At 35.6% G+C, this 15,327-nt stretch overlaps 1 protein-coding gene across 2 annotated transcripts in view; it reads left to right on the forward strand.

Annotated features, from left to right (window-relative positions):
• The window catches only part of SLIT2 (slit guidance ligand 2), a 405,585-nt gene that overhangs the window by 256,529 nt on the left and 133,729 nt on the right, over positions 1–15,327 (forward strand). For both annotated transcript variants that reach the window (XM_040237917.1, XM_040237918.1), the window contains exon 6: positions 10,171–10,242. In XM_040237917.1, the coding sequence (XP_040093851.1) occupies positions 10,171–10,242 (72 nt within the window). The remainder of the gene's footprint in view (positions 1–10,170; positions 10,243–15,327) is intronic.

Genomic DNA, 15,327 nt, shown 5'->3' on the forward strand with positions numbered 1-15,327 from the left:
AAAGGATCATACTTACAATTTTCTAAAATTTTATAGTTAATTAAACAATAGATCAAACTACATTATTCAAAGAAATTAAGTTTCATGGGACTCTGTCTGAAGTTTAGTTTTATTATTAAAAGTTAAGAAAAGTATTTAGTAAAATATGTTAGCACTGAGAGTAAATTTTAATTCATATTGTTATTAAAATGGTAAATGTAGGTCATCAAGTAATGACTCAGTAAAAGTCTATAAGTATTGACATTATTATTATTATGAATGTTCAGTGTGGGAAGTGAAAGTGAAAGTCGCTCAGTCATGTCCGATTCTTTATGACCCCATGGACTATACAGTCCATGGAATTCTCCAGGCCAGAATACTGGAGTAGGTAGCCTTTCCCTTCTCCAGGGGATCTCCCAAACCAGGGATCGAACCCAGGTCTCCAGCATTGCAGGCAGATTCTTTACCAGCTGAGCCGCCAGGGAAGCCCAAGAATACTGGAATGGGAAGCCTATCCTTTCTCCAGCAGATCTTCCTGACCCAGGAAACAAGACGGGGTCTCCCACATTGCAGGCAGACTCTTTACCAGCTGAGTCACAAGGGAGGTCCATTCAGTGTGGGAAGGAGAGGCATAATGCTCTGTCCTGTATATCATGCCAGTGTGTTCATGTACAGTTTGGACAAGCCTTCATGGTCCCATGATGGCTAGTATTCAAGGCTTACAGAGATAAAGGAGAAAACAGAAGGCTTTACAGAAGAAATAAGTGCTTTAGTTGCATCAGGATAATATTTTGTGTAGTGTTGGTTGCTTAGTTATGTCCAACTCTCTGCAACCCCACAGACTGTAGCCCACCAGTCTCCTGTGTCCATGGGATTCTCCAGGCAAGAATAGTGGAGTGGATTTCCATTCCCTTCTCCAGAGTATCTTCCCAGCCCAGGGATCGAACCCTGGTCTCCTGCATTGCAGGCAAACTCTTTACCCTTTGAGCTACAGAGAAGACCTTGATATTTTGTATAGCACTGTCTAAAATATTGGTCTAATGCACTGTACTGGGTTTATGGGAGTTACCACATATTCAGGCTTTATTCTGAGTAAATTCCAGGTATCAGAAGATTTTCACTGGAAGCACTTGCTTTAATCTTGCGGATTGGCTAAATAAGCTCAAGGCAAGATCCTGACAATATGAAATTGATGCTGTGGAAATTTTGCAAATTAGCAGGTCTTATTCCTTTTCCTTCAGGCAAGCCACAGTAAAACTATTCTAGACAGATGGACATTTATCTTGCTGTTAAATATCTCCAGGGAGGACATCCCATAACTTTTTTGCTTACCTCTATTAATTTCCAAACTGGATTAAGACCCTTTATATTTTGTGTTGTTACCCAATTTTCTCCAGCTGCTACTTAAACCAGTTTTTTTTCCCCCGGCATTTGAGACAGTGAGATCTGAGAATAACAAGATCATATCAAAATATCAACTATCTAATAGTGTTTATAGTAGTCACTGGCAGCCAATTTATATAGGATTTACATCTGTGTTTTTGAACTCTCCAATCAAGTGTGAATGAAAGTACTGATAGTATCATTACCAAATGATGCCTTACTGAAGTGATAATCACTGTTCATATTATTTTTCTTGATAAATTTGTATATATATTTAATATATGTAACACTGACTAATAAAGTCTTGGCTATCTCCTGATCATTTCTGAATGAAGACATGTTAAATTGTGGTACTGTTTTGTTTACAAGTATGTATGAGGCTTTTCCTTTCAATTGAATGACTTAGGAGAATATTCAAATTAAATTTTGCTTTATTGCTAAGACTTGCAAGCTTTTTCTCTAAGTATGCATTTTATGAGTTCAAAAACTTTCCAAGAGTCTCTTGTTTTTATGTAAAATAATTCCTACTCATGTTATCCCAGGATTTAAACAAAAAACACCAATTTATGAACTTAAAATTCAAATTGTTGACAATAGTTATTGAGATTGCAAAAGTGAAAGTGTTAGCCCCTCAGTCGTGTCTGACTCTTTGTGACCCCGTGGACTGTAGCACACCAGGCTCCTCTGTCCATGGAATTCTCTAGGCAAGAATACTGGAATTCCCTTCTCCAGGAGATGTTCCCAACCCAGGGATCAAACCTGGGTCTCCTGCGTTGCAGGACCTGAATACTTAAAATAAATAAATTCCAACAAGCATTATTTTAGATAGTCTCTTTAAAGTACATCCTATCTGTTTTTTATTCTTCTTTCATGTTGCAGTGTATCTTCAAAATGTACTCTATATTCCAAACTTTACTATTTGTAAATGAATACATTCATTTTCTGTCTGCTTGCATTATACAAATTCTAGTAAATTTTCATCTGTTATCAACTGTATTCCCTCTTTCTATTAAAACTATCCATAGGTTAAAATAGGTGAGGGGAAAATATTTATATATTTTTACTATATATTGATTTAAAGACAAGCATTTAAGTTAAAAGATGATTTAACTTGGTTCTCTTTGAGTAAGTCATGGTGTCATTTGGGAAATAAGAATGCATGACTATAGTATTTTTAAGAAACAAAACTATTTGGGATGCACTGATTATTAGTGATAAGATTTGGCAAATAGGAAAAAGAAGGTTAATCTATATGTTGTTACACACTATTATATTATTTAGAAATTTTTTTCTAAAACTCTGTCATCTTCAGTTTATTTTATTGATGGATGATCATTTAAAACCCATAGGAGGAAAATTCACAGTTGTATAGTAAATCACAGGAAGACATATATTTTGTTTTTTTTCCACCCTTCCCAATTTTTAAATATCAATCTACTCTTCTCCTTTCCTCTGTCATCTTCATGTTGTTGTTTAGTCGGTGAGTCCTGTCCAACTCTTTTGCAACCCATGGACAGTAGCCTGCCAGGTTCCAATGTCCTTGGGATTTCCTAGGAAGAATACTGGAGTGGGTTGCCATTTCCTTCTCCAGGGATCTTCCCCATCCAGAGATCAAGCTTGCATGTCTTCCATTGGCAGGCTGATTCTTTACCACTGAGCCGCCAGGGGAGCCTCAGACTTCATGGTAATAAAGGAACAAGGGTTGTCCACATAATAGAGAATCAATATGTAAAAATCAGAAAGTGAAAGTGTTAGTCTCTTTATCGTGCCCAACTCTTTGCAGCCCCCATGGACTGGAGCCCACCAGGCTCCTCTGTCCATGGGATTTCCCAGGCAAAAATACTGGAGTGGGTCGCCATTCCCTTCTATTCCTTCCTGGCCCAGGAATAGAACCCAGGTCTCCTGTATTGCAAGTGTTTACTGTCTGAGCCATCAGGGAGGCCCTAACAATCAAAGAGTGTATTGCATATTTTACCATTCGAATGCAAGACTTACCTTATCTTTGACCTGTAAGTTAAATCATATTTACAGAATGTTGACCATAATCAGCTACTTTTCATATTTAGTTTACTATATTTCTCATCATACTTAATTACATATTTACTACATAATTATTATAAAAAGAAGATCCATTTGTATAAAATTAAAATTGTGATTTTTTTGCTCTCAGCTCCTTCCTAGAGTGTTTTCAGTGAGCCTGAGACTGGAGAGACTTTGAAGGGGAGACTGGTTTCTCACTCAATGGGGCCTGCTATCCTTAGTGTTAGAATAAATACCACACATGGTTCTTAGGCATAGAACCTTCCTAATGTATATGTGGGGGGTGATTCTTCATTTATATAGATAGCAAATGAAGTTGATTTTTATGATATGAGGACTAGAGCCCCTCTTAACATCTATTTTAAGTCTTCCCTTCATATCTCAGCTGGTAAAGAATTTGCCTGCAATACGGGAGACCTGGGTTCCATCCCTGGGTTGGGAAAATCTCTGGAGAAGAAAGGCTACCCATTCCTGTATTCTGGCCTGGAGAATTCCATGGACTGTGTAGTCCACAGGATTGAAAAGAATTGGACACAACTGAGTGACTTTCACTAACATCTAGATTGCTGCCTGTGGTCATGAAGGATAACCTGTAACTCGCAGTGATCTGGGTTCTAAAATGTAAAGTGTATCAGGAACTCAGCAGATGCCATAGTCAGTACCATGGGAACTGTCCGTGGTCCTGTAAATTGCCTGTTTTGTACTCCCTGTAAAAAAGTACACTGAATTGTGATAATCCCCAGTAACTATGGGCAAGTTTGTTACCAGTAACCTCTCCAACTTTGCATTTTGCTCAGTCTCCAGGTGCCTTAGCACTCTTTTTATTGATAGCATTTTCTCATGTAAAGATGAATCTATATAATAGCATACGTTCATAATCATTTTCCAAAGCAAAACAAAAAAACACAAGCAATTTTGATTGAAGAGTTGGGAATCTGATTCACATATGTATAAAATAGCCATTGTCTTGATCTTTCAGTGGTTGCATGTTGTTCTTGAGACAGAACAGATCTTTCTGTTTTTGCTTCCCCAACCCTGGACAGCCAGCCATACTTTTCTCCCTCTGTACAATTATAATAACCTGCTAATTGAGTTTTGATCTCCAGTTTATATTCTCATTAGGGAATTTCAATGTTCCAGCCAAATTTTGTTTACATAAAGCATTGTTTTTCATCCCATCACTTCCTGGTTGAAAATCATTCCGCTTATTAAAACAAAAGCAAAACGCTTTGCTATAGGCATCATGGTAAAGTCTTGGGAATTTAGTGGAATATTGTCTACAATAGTTCTACAGGGTCTATAGGAATATAGCCTATTCTCTGAGAGAACAGTGAGTTTTACCCAATGGCATTGCTTCTAGTCTCTTTAGATATTCCTACTGATCCCAAAATTCGGAGACCTGTGCAGGCTCCCAGCCCCCTCTTCCACTGAATCTGTGCATAAGTTCTTTGCTCAAATCAAAACGATCTCTGTCTTACAGACATTTACTCTGAACATTATAGAGCCTTGGCTCACAACTATTCTTTGGACCAGTCTCCTCCATAGGGAATACCCACTTTTATTTCTGTCTTACTGGATTCTACCCATTTTTTTAGGGATTAAGGGATTTTTTTTCTTCTCCCTCACACTATTATTTTCGCCTAGGGGAATCTCTTCCTTCTCTGAAATTCTGTAATATTCTTCTTCTGACTTCTTCCTTGAAAATTTGCCTTTAGAAATTCAGCCTAAACCTCTATTTGCAGAATGAATAGCTCCTGAATCTCTCTTCCTAGCCACCTGTGTCTAATGAGGGCTTCAATAATACATAGATTTAAAATTGAATCAAGGTTTCACTAAACATTTACTACTTGTTTTGCATAACTTGTTTAACTTCTGTGGGCCTTCTTTTGTTATCTGTAAAATCAAAATAACGATAATACCTACTTTTTCAAGTAATTGTGAGGAATAATACGATGGGTATGTCTAAAGACCCTGCTATTTACTATGCGTTCAATAAATGCTAGCAATTATTATTATTGTCAGTTTCAATTTTTACCTCCTTGATTAGTTTATTTAGACTTACCAGAACTAGAAGGTCAGTTTAGCTGTCTTTCCTCCAGTGTCTATTATCATCTCTCTTAGAGCTACCTTGAACTTCCTCCTAATAAATTAACAAATGGATATAACTTTATACTATGGCTTATTCCAATAAAAGCTGAGATTCTTCCTGTGAGAAAAACAAAGTGTTAATTGAAACATTGCAAAAGGGTTAAATTCTCAAATAACATAAGTAATTTAAGATTCTTCAGAAAGTCCTTTCCTTGGTTATTTTCTTCACTAATGCCCAGGCTAACACAGTTGTGCTTTCATGCCGAGGTAAATGATACAGTTGCAGAAACTTCTCTCTAGGATGGATTAATTTAAATTTTTCTCATGCCCTCTGTATATTATCACTTAAATCTTGGACTGCTTATTGCACAATCATTATTGGCATAAGATTTATATATTTAGACACTCATATTTACCTGAACTTTATACATACAAGGGAAGAAATAGAACAGATTCTGCCCATATCCTTACCAGCATTTTTTCTTTTTCTCCCATTACATTTATGTTTTATCAGGTTAGCGGAATGTTGTTATTCTCTCATACTGATTCTAAGCACTTTGATGTGTTTTAAGTCAACTAAATTCTTGGGATTTGTCATCTTAGTGACAGTGTAGTGAGTTGAATATGAGTGAAACTTACTCATACCTAAAAAACCCTGGCAAAATTGGAACCTAGTCATAACAATTTTGTTGACAGTATGTACAGACTCTGCTTGGCTTCGAAATTATTAAAAATTTTTTATGTTCACTATTGTTCCAGAGGTAAGTATATTTTATGGTGTTCTAATTCTTACAAAAAGAAAATCAATTTGTAATAAGATCTTATTACTTGGACACTGTACTGAAATATGAATTTTCTATGGATAAGAACAAAACCAACTAAAGTTAATGCAGGAAGATGTGTTTTGTATGTGTAATTCAAACAGTATGGTATATAGATTGTTAACAATGAAAACAGGAAATCTTAGGGAAATAAGCAACAGAATACAGTGCCTCCAGTTATGTTTTAAGATGCCAAGTAAGCAAATGTACAAACTTTTTGTCATTTAATATACCTCTTTGTTAAAATTTATATCTAGCAACATTATATATTATCTTTCATACCAAAAATTAATCAAAATCCAAAACTAGGCTAAATTATTGTTAGTCTTAAAGAAAAGCAGATCAGCTTTGGAAATTTTATGTGAGAGAAGCACGGAGTGATCACACTTGATAAACGTGCGCTGCATTGTTGAATGCAGTGCTAGAAAAAATTAAATAAGCAGTCTAGAGTTATTCTAGAGCATCAGAAGACGAATAGTTACCATTAAAAATAGAATCATAGAGTGTTAATGCTGAGAGAATCTGAAAACTCCAGGAGATGGTGAGGGACAAGGAGGACTGGCATGTTGCTGTCCACAGGGTCACGAAAAGTCGGACGTGACTTCGTGACTGAAAAACAGTATGTTTTTAACAACATCGTTTTCATGAAATTAAAGAGAAAGCCACTGCTTCAAACGACACACATATAAACTAGGACAGTGATGGATCAGAGGGAGGGGGGATTTGGAATTTGAACAGAAGCAGAGAGGAGGGTTGGAGGTAGAAAATAAGGAGGAGAAGACTCAGCAGCCTGGATGAGACTATGCAGGTTAGAAGTCTAAAGGAAACCACCTGGTCCTATGCATACCATTCTTCCTCCCAGGAAAATGAGAAAAGTGCTAGCTCGCTTTTCCCTGGAAAGTAGGCCATGTTAGAAAAGGACCCTCGAGCTGTTAGAGACACCCAGCACTCTTTTATCATCCATAGATCAACAAATTTACCTTATGTCTGGATAAATAGCTGTAACATTACTTCTTGGAAAAGCGAAAAAGTTTTACTCTTACTAATTACTTAATTCCGAACAATCCCATGGCATGGCATGTAATCACATCTAAATGTGCCACTAAACTCGTGGCTGACCACATCCTTTCCTGTTTATAGAAAGGCAGAAGTGCCCAGGGTTTAAAAGGTAGTGAAGGAAGTGAACAGCGTGAGAGAAACAAGGTGCAGAAAAATGGTCCAGAAACTCTGAAATAAATTACACTTTTGTATAGCTTGACACTGTTTATCTTGAACCATATGCAGATAAACAGAGGTTTGTGCAGAGATTTTCTCATGAGCAATCATGTGAGTACGGTACTTTCCATAAATGTAACTTTGAATATTAAAAAAATCTATCCATTGATGAAAAACTTGTCTGCTTTGATTTTCATTATCCTTTCAAATGAGTAACGTTTTCATAAAACACCTTCCTTCCCAGAAGATATTTGACCTGAGACATGACAGCATCCAGGAAACTGTTAGGGAAGAATTTGGTCATATGAGAACCGAATATCCTTAATGTTTTAGTGCCAATAAGGGCTTAGACTTCTGTTAAGAATCAGAAGAAGCATATAATCATGAGCAATGTTAAAGAGGGATAAAATTAGCAAAGTTTCCACCAGCGTCTCAACTTCTGGTGGTGTATAGAAAGTAATCTGCCTTTCAGTATTTGTAGGACAAGATTTGCTTGAGTGCTTTCTGGCAACCTAGGGCTTCCTTTTGTGTATAGTACGCATGATTTAAAAGAAGCTGTGTCAGCACTGATTTATACATTGACAGCTAAGGATAATAAGGTATGGGCAAACATACAGCTCACCCTTTTACAGATTAACCTGGAGACTGCATTAGGCAAATTTGATAGCATTAAAAGATTTTGCCAATTTGTCTGGAAACAATTTCTCTTTTGTAGTGTGTCAAGGGTAACACTTCATGCCATTGTACTAATTTAAATGGCTTTGATAAATTGTTCAAGAGGTTAGAGAATAGTAGTGCAGATATATATTTAGCACTTTAAAATAAAAAAAAGGCTATTAACTTAATTGTTAAATGAATTTAATCTGTAAAAATCAAAAGTGCTCCAGAATCTAAGTGTTTTCTTGGAAGCGCAGCAACCATATTACATCATGAGTCTTTAAAAGTCTTCTTAGAAAATAAAATTATACATCCGCATACTTCCTAATAAGCATAGATGTCTTCGGCTGTTACAGTTGCATGAGTGGTAGCTGTTATTTGGGGAAAGCCTTAGTTTATACAGGCAATAAAATTGTATCTTCTCCAGGGCTCACCTTTTTTATATTGCGCATCTTAGATCGCACAATTTGCATGGCATCAAGGTAGCCTCCTGTATGATTATGTCCCCCAGAGACCTTCTTAAAAATGAGATGTATATTTCATGAGACATTCTCTATGTACATAATTTTTAAAGTAGGGAATTTGAAGAGGCCCCTCTGAAAGTCACTGAATTAAATCATTGCCCCTTTATTCAATCGCCTTGTGAGAAAAACAGCTATTTCAAACAGTTCCCTTAAGAACAAACCTCAGATGTGAATTAGGCCTTTTTGGTGAATCTTGCACTTGAAATAATACAAAGATCCTAATCTTTGTATTATAGGCCTGCCCTATTTATGTACCTCCCTTCCCAATGCATGCAAGGCTAACAACTCACCTATATCATCAACCCTTTGGTTTTTATCTCAAGTGAAACATTAAAATACTTTTTCTTTATAAAAACAATAATATCACTAAGCATCAGGCTACTAGATTTTAGATAAAAGCTGATTATTTGTTTAAGAAAAAAGGAGAAGGCAGTGGGATTTAGCACTTAGTTGTCTGTTTCAACCAAGTAAATTCCTTAGTATGAACAAGGAAATTTTAATTCCCCAAACAAACGGTAGGAGAAAGCAAACTTAAGTTTGAAACAGGCTTTATTTTCAATCTTTAAACATTAATGAGTGAGTAATAACTGCTGGAGATTTACTTATTTGAGTTTTGTGTTATTTGGAATGAATTAATACAGCTTTAAATGTTTGACTGTAGATATACGTAGAATTTTCTTTGTCTTTGGGGCTGAAATCAGTGTCTTTGAGAAATTTTTTTTTTTTTTTTTTTTTTAGTTTTCTAAAAAGTTATTTTCTGGAGAGTGGTAAAATTTGAGAAGCTCTTTAACTGAAAAATCTGTAATATTCACAGTACCGTGGATTCACCATTAATGATAGTGCAAATTATGGAAACAGTGAAGCTTAATATGAAACAACTGGTCGCATTGTAAAGTATATGCCTAGTTGGGAATAGCAAGGAGATAGATGGGGTGTCGTTTCTCTTTCTTGATTTGAAGTTCTTGAAGAAAAGCTGCTTTTAAAAGAAGAAAACCTAAAAGTAGTCTTGCTCTTTCTTGCCAAGGATAGTGAAATTAACATGCAGCTGGGCTTCTCTGATAAATGGATTCTGTTAGGTCACTGAGGGGTGCATGTGACATTAAGTGATTTACAGTCCTTTACCTTAATGAAATTGTTTCAGCAAGATGACGCTGAAAGCTCTTAATGGATAGCTTTTCTTGATGTAATGAAATTGCATTCCTATGGCATTTAATATAAGGTGCAGTTATTATTTACTGGCGCTTTCCGAGGGCTGCTATTTGCACAGACAGTTCAGAACAAAAAGAGATTTCAGTGGCGGCACCGAGGCCAGAATGGCTTGTGACATTCTTCTGCAGATGAGTGGATTTGTGAGAGCATTTTGGTTGTTGCGGCTAGGGCTTGAGAGACCCTTCAGGAGACTTCCTTTCACCTAACCCTGCTAGTGTCCAGTCTTTTACATATTCTTCTAATCTGTTTAACAGGCAACTGGATTACAACCAGATCAGCTGTATTGAAGATGGGGCATTCAGGGCTCTCCGGGACCTGGAAGTGCTGTAAGTACCGCTTATTTCTCTTACTCTTTTAACCAGAGCTTTGTGTTTAGGGAGGATGCTTATCTGTTAGCTTGAAATCTTGTGTCAGAATGGTTTCTGAAAGAGAAAGAGAGCCCTTAAATAACTCAGAGCAAATGCAGAGAAGAGTGGAAATGCATGGGTAGAAAATCTTGTATATCATATCTGTATGCTTAGGTAGAATTGTTTAATTTTGAAAAGACACTCACATGTTCACACGTATTGTCTTTTAAGTGTTTCTCCTTGTGGTAAAACAGTCTCATACACGGGATTTGTAAGAATTCCCAGAATTGCTATATATATAGATAGCATCGGTTGTACCAGAAAAATTATACAAAAAAATAAACCTTAAGAGCTGATATGTTGGTATATTTTAGTTGTTGTGCGATGGAAAGACATTTCTCATTTTAAAATATCATTTTAACTAGATAGCTTACCATCTTTGTAAGGTTATTTTAAAATGTACTTTCTAAATTTAATAAGCCGCCTATTAGGTCCATTTTAAAGTCTACTGACTTCATAAAGTGCCACACACAGATTTGAATTATAATTGGCATTTTCTGTCCTTTACTGCTGGATAGACATTGCTGAAAAATTGATTGGAGGCAACTGAGTAATCTCTACAGATATTTGACACTGTAAAAATAATTTTAATGACATTATTAATTATAATGAAAAATAACTTTAACAAAAACTAGTTCCTAAAGCTGCTTAAGCCGCCTATACACTTCTGAAAAATTTCCCCAAAGATTCACCTTTCTAACTTTTTAAGTATACTTACTAATTTCTCCCTCCAATAAAATATAGTTCTAAGATATAATTCTCCCCTGACTCAATTTATTCATCAATCTGAATCTAAATTAAATGTGAAGAGGTTTTGAATTTTTAGTTCATGTATTAAAAGTTACCAGAAATTATGAAATTCTTCCAAAAAAGGATCCCATTGCTTTATAAATTGAGTTTGAAGAACAGAGTGTAATTCTGAATAAAGTTGATTGTTTCAACTAGGATGGCTTATTTTAACAATTTTTCTATATGGTTTTGGTGTTAATTGTGAATAAATGAAACTAATTTCTAGCTGCATCACATACAGTTATTATTTTTAAAGAATTATATAAGAATGAGTTGATTGAAATAAAATGTTCTGAGGATATACACTATTCTCTAACCACGTGAGAGATGTTGATAAGAATCTACCTTATTCTAAAGGAAAAAGAAATTTAAAGTGCTTATTATACAAACTGTAGTTTTAAGTTCACTTTTAAAATTGTGTTCCAGAGCCATTTTTAATATAGGAAGTTCACTAGTGCTATTTCAAAGTCAAAATAACTGCAGTACAACTATGATTTCTTGATAGTGCTCTGACATCAGAACTATAGTCAATGTCACTAAACACATATGTGAAGAGACAACCACATGTACTATTTAGTTGAATAGCGCAGATCAAATGAAATAATTTGTTACTTATGGTACCAAACACTTTATGAAAAATTTGCTGAATGTTTTGAATGAATTGAATATCATAAAATATTTCATTATTAAGCAAAAGAACTTACTTATTAGATATAGAATAACTAATATATATATAATATATTGAGGATATGTTGAGTGCTCTACATATATTTGAAAGAGAGAGAGGAAGTAGCTGCTATGTGCCAAGCACTGTGATCAGCACTGGAAACACTTTACCCACAAATACAATAACTCTTCATTTACTTTTTTTGGTTCTAAACTAACATCATTGTTTTGAGAAGCAGTAAATTCAAGAAAACACAGTCACCTCATATATTTTGTTGGGTTTACAAAATATCTAAAAGATGACTTTTGTAAGACCTACTATCATGAAACATACCAAAGAATGATAAATATCTCATGGTTCATGGAGTCAAAATAAAAATTCAAAATGTTGGGAACTCTTTTGAGTACTTTAATATGTAGATCTCAAAAAGCTAGCTAATGGTCAGAGTTTGTTAAAGAAAATAATTAAAATCAGCTTGAAACAAGGAAATGTGAATTTTTATCAAAGACTTTTAATGTTTTGTGTTAAAATAGTATAAAGTCAAGCAGACATTTTGTTAACATATATAAATTTTTTAAATGCTTGTGATTGACCCAACCTTTAGAGAAAAAATTAATGAAGAATTTAAGGCTGACTTGGAAAGAGCAGTGGAAAGACTAAATATGTTAAGCCCTAATCTCCTAATCTCTTGACAAGTAAATCAAAAGTTCACCCATTATAAACAGTTAGTCTGGGGCTTTTTAAATATAGAGCTACTGTTTTAAATACAGAGTTCAGAAAGTAGGTTACCCATTTTGATTGTTTCTATCATCCGTGACTCTTTAAGAGATATCTTTTTATTATGTGGAAATAATGAAAGAGCATTAATTTGCGCATCACCTTAAATTTCAGATTTCTAATATTTTAGATCTTTAAAACTGTTAATTTGTGATTCATTTTCAAATGTATGAATATACTGAGGCCAAACGGGAAGATGGGTATAAACATACTGGGCCACTGATGAAAATTCGTTTCATTAAAATATATATTAAGGGAGAGAGTGAATAAAGTTCAAGAAGGAAAAGCCAAGGTAGATGAAAGAAGGGAGACAGTTTATCACTTGTATGTTCTTAATGAACTGACTTTTTATGGAAATTCTTATTGATAGGATTTAGAGTTTATTTTCCTAATAAGATACTGTGTCAAAAGTAATGCTGGAAACTAATTGTAGATCAGTATTTTCTTTTTCTTGCACACTAGATTCAGAAATGACATATATCCCTTGACTTGCCAGTTTTATATGGTTTATTTTTCTTTTCTATAGAATAGACATAATTTAATTTAATTGAAACATAGTGGTTCATATCCATCCAATATCAGACTCTGCCAAATCCTATGCTTAGCACTTGGGAATAAGAAGGAATAAATCAAGATCGAAGTCTGAGAGGGCCTAAATGATTACCAAGACTAACATCTCTTATTTACCCACCAGGATATATTCTCATTACAAAGACAAAATCTTGAGGTTGAACATAGAAATAGATTTTCATACAGGAAAAAGTGTTCACAAGTAAAGCAGTATACAAATTTGCATTATTTCACAATAGGAATTTATATAACACCTGCATGTTATTATACCTAATCAACACTTATTATTAATTTCAAAATAATTTCATTGGTTCCACATATTGTTCAGTTACCAGATATTAACATCAATATTGCTTTGCCAGCATCATGCATGCTACATGCTAAGTCGCTTCAGTCGAGTCCGACTCTGTGTAACCCCTATGGACTGTAGCCCACCAGACTCCTCTGTCCGTGGGATTCTCCAGGCAAGAATACTGGAGTGGGTTGCCGTGCCCTCCTCCAGGAGATCTTCCCAACCCAGGGATCAAACCCTTCCCTCTTATGTCTTCTGCATTGGCAGGCAGGTTCTTTACCACTTGTGCCATCTGGGAAGCCCTTGCCAGCATCAACACTAAATAAAAATACTAAGATAATTTCTTTAGTTGAATTAAATGAATTGACATTTTGAGAAGTCTTCAAATTGATAGCCACGGGCTTCAGCGTGCAATGTAAACTCTTTTGTGTGGAATTATAAAAAACTAATGGCTTCCCTTCTTTACCGGCTTCCCTGGTGGCTCAGACAGTAAAGAATCCGCCTGCAATGCAGGAGACCTGGGTTAGATCCCTGAGTTTGGAAGTTTCCCTGAAGGAGGGCATGGTAACCCACTCCAGTGTTCTTGGCCTAGAGAGTCACCATGGACAGAGGAGCCTGGTGAGCTACCGTCCATAGGGCTGCAAACTGTGGGATACGACTGAGCAGCTATGCACAGCACAGCATAAGAAGCTGTAGTTCAAAATTAATGCATATCTGCTGAGTGTGAATTATTTTTTTTAAAGTTATCCCCAAAGTCACATTATCCAACAGTCAGTATGCTGTGTACTCTGAAGATTTAAACCATATAAAGTCAGCATAAATTTTGAGGATAGGAAAAGGGGTCATTTAAAGCAAATCCCTTTGAGAAGTGAAACCTTTTATTTCAGACATCAAGATATGTTTTAATGGTATTTGAGAAAAATCTCATTTCACTTGAGTACCGGGAAATACTAGAAGCTTTTAGATAACGTAAGTCAAGCAATTCAGCGCTTTATAGGTCCTTCATTCAGCGGGTTTTTTTTTTTTTCCTATGTGACTTGTTTCAGATCAGTCAGATTAGTTCTTACATCATTCAATACATTCCAAAACTGGATAGTAAAGAGTCCATGCATGTTCTAGATATGTAGCTATCGCATCCTGCTTTACAGAGAAATTTAAGTTAATTCCGTGACTCCTGAATACCCTGTATCCCACCATTGATAACCATAGCCACCAGCTAGTCTAAAGTGACCTCAGTGTATCTTGCTTAGCCCAAGCAGAACTGGCCCCATAGCCTATGAAGTCTCTGAAACATTTGAGTTGCCAGTATTTAAAAATTAGGAAGCTTGGTCAAAGAGCTTCCATTTCTAGCTTCTTTTGAGCAGATCAGATTGTTTGGCAGCTTTCCATCACAGCAGAGCAATAGTTCATCAGAGCTGAATATTGGCTGCTACAACAAAGAATATCACCATCCCCAAGCTCCTCGTCGTCCCCAGCTGTCTGTCTGCTCTTCTCCATCTCTCTTCCCCATTTTATTTCTTTATAAGCAGCCTACTTCTCTCATGTATGTTTCCTGTCTGGCCTCTGTAGACAAGTAAATGTGCAATGTCTAATTCAAACACTTCTCGAGTATCAAACAGCATCCAACTGTACCAAAGAACCATCTTTCCTGCCTCCTTCAGCAACTTGTCCTATGTAATCATCACCCAACTGTATCTTCTTTGTACTGGAATCATTTGCCATCTCCACATTTTTCACCCATTGCTGGGATAACTATCTTTCTCACTGTCTTGTCACAGTAAGACTGAGAAAAAAGAACTGTCTTCTAAATCTTATTAACTCTTAAGTTTTTGTAATTTGTGTAATTGGTTTCCACAATTAATTGTATGCTATTTTAAGACAGGATTTTATGCCTGATTTATTTTCAGAC

This window comes from Oryx dammah, unplaced genomic scaffold, assembly GCF_014754425.2.
Source record: "Oryx dammah isolate SB20612 unplaced genomic scaffold, SCBI_Odam_1.1 HiC_scaffold_3, whole genome shotgun sequence".
NCBI classification, from domain to species: Eukaryota; Metazoa; Chordata; class Mammalia; order Artiodactyla; family Bovidae; genus Oryx; species Oryx dammah.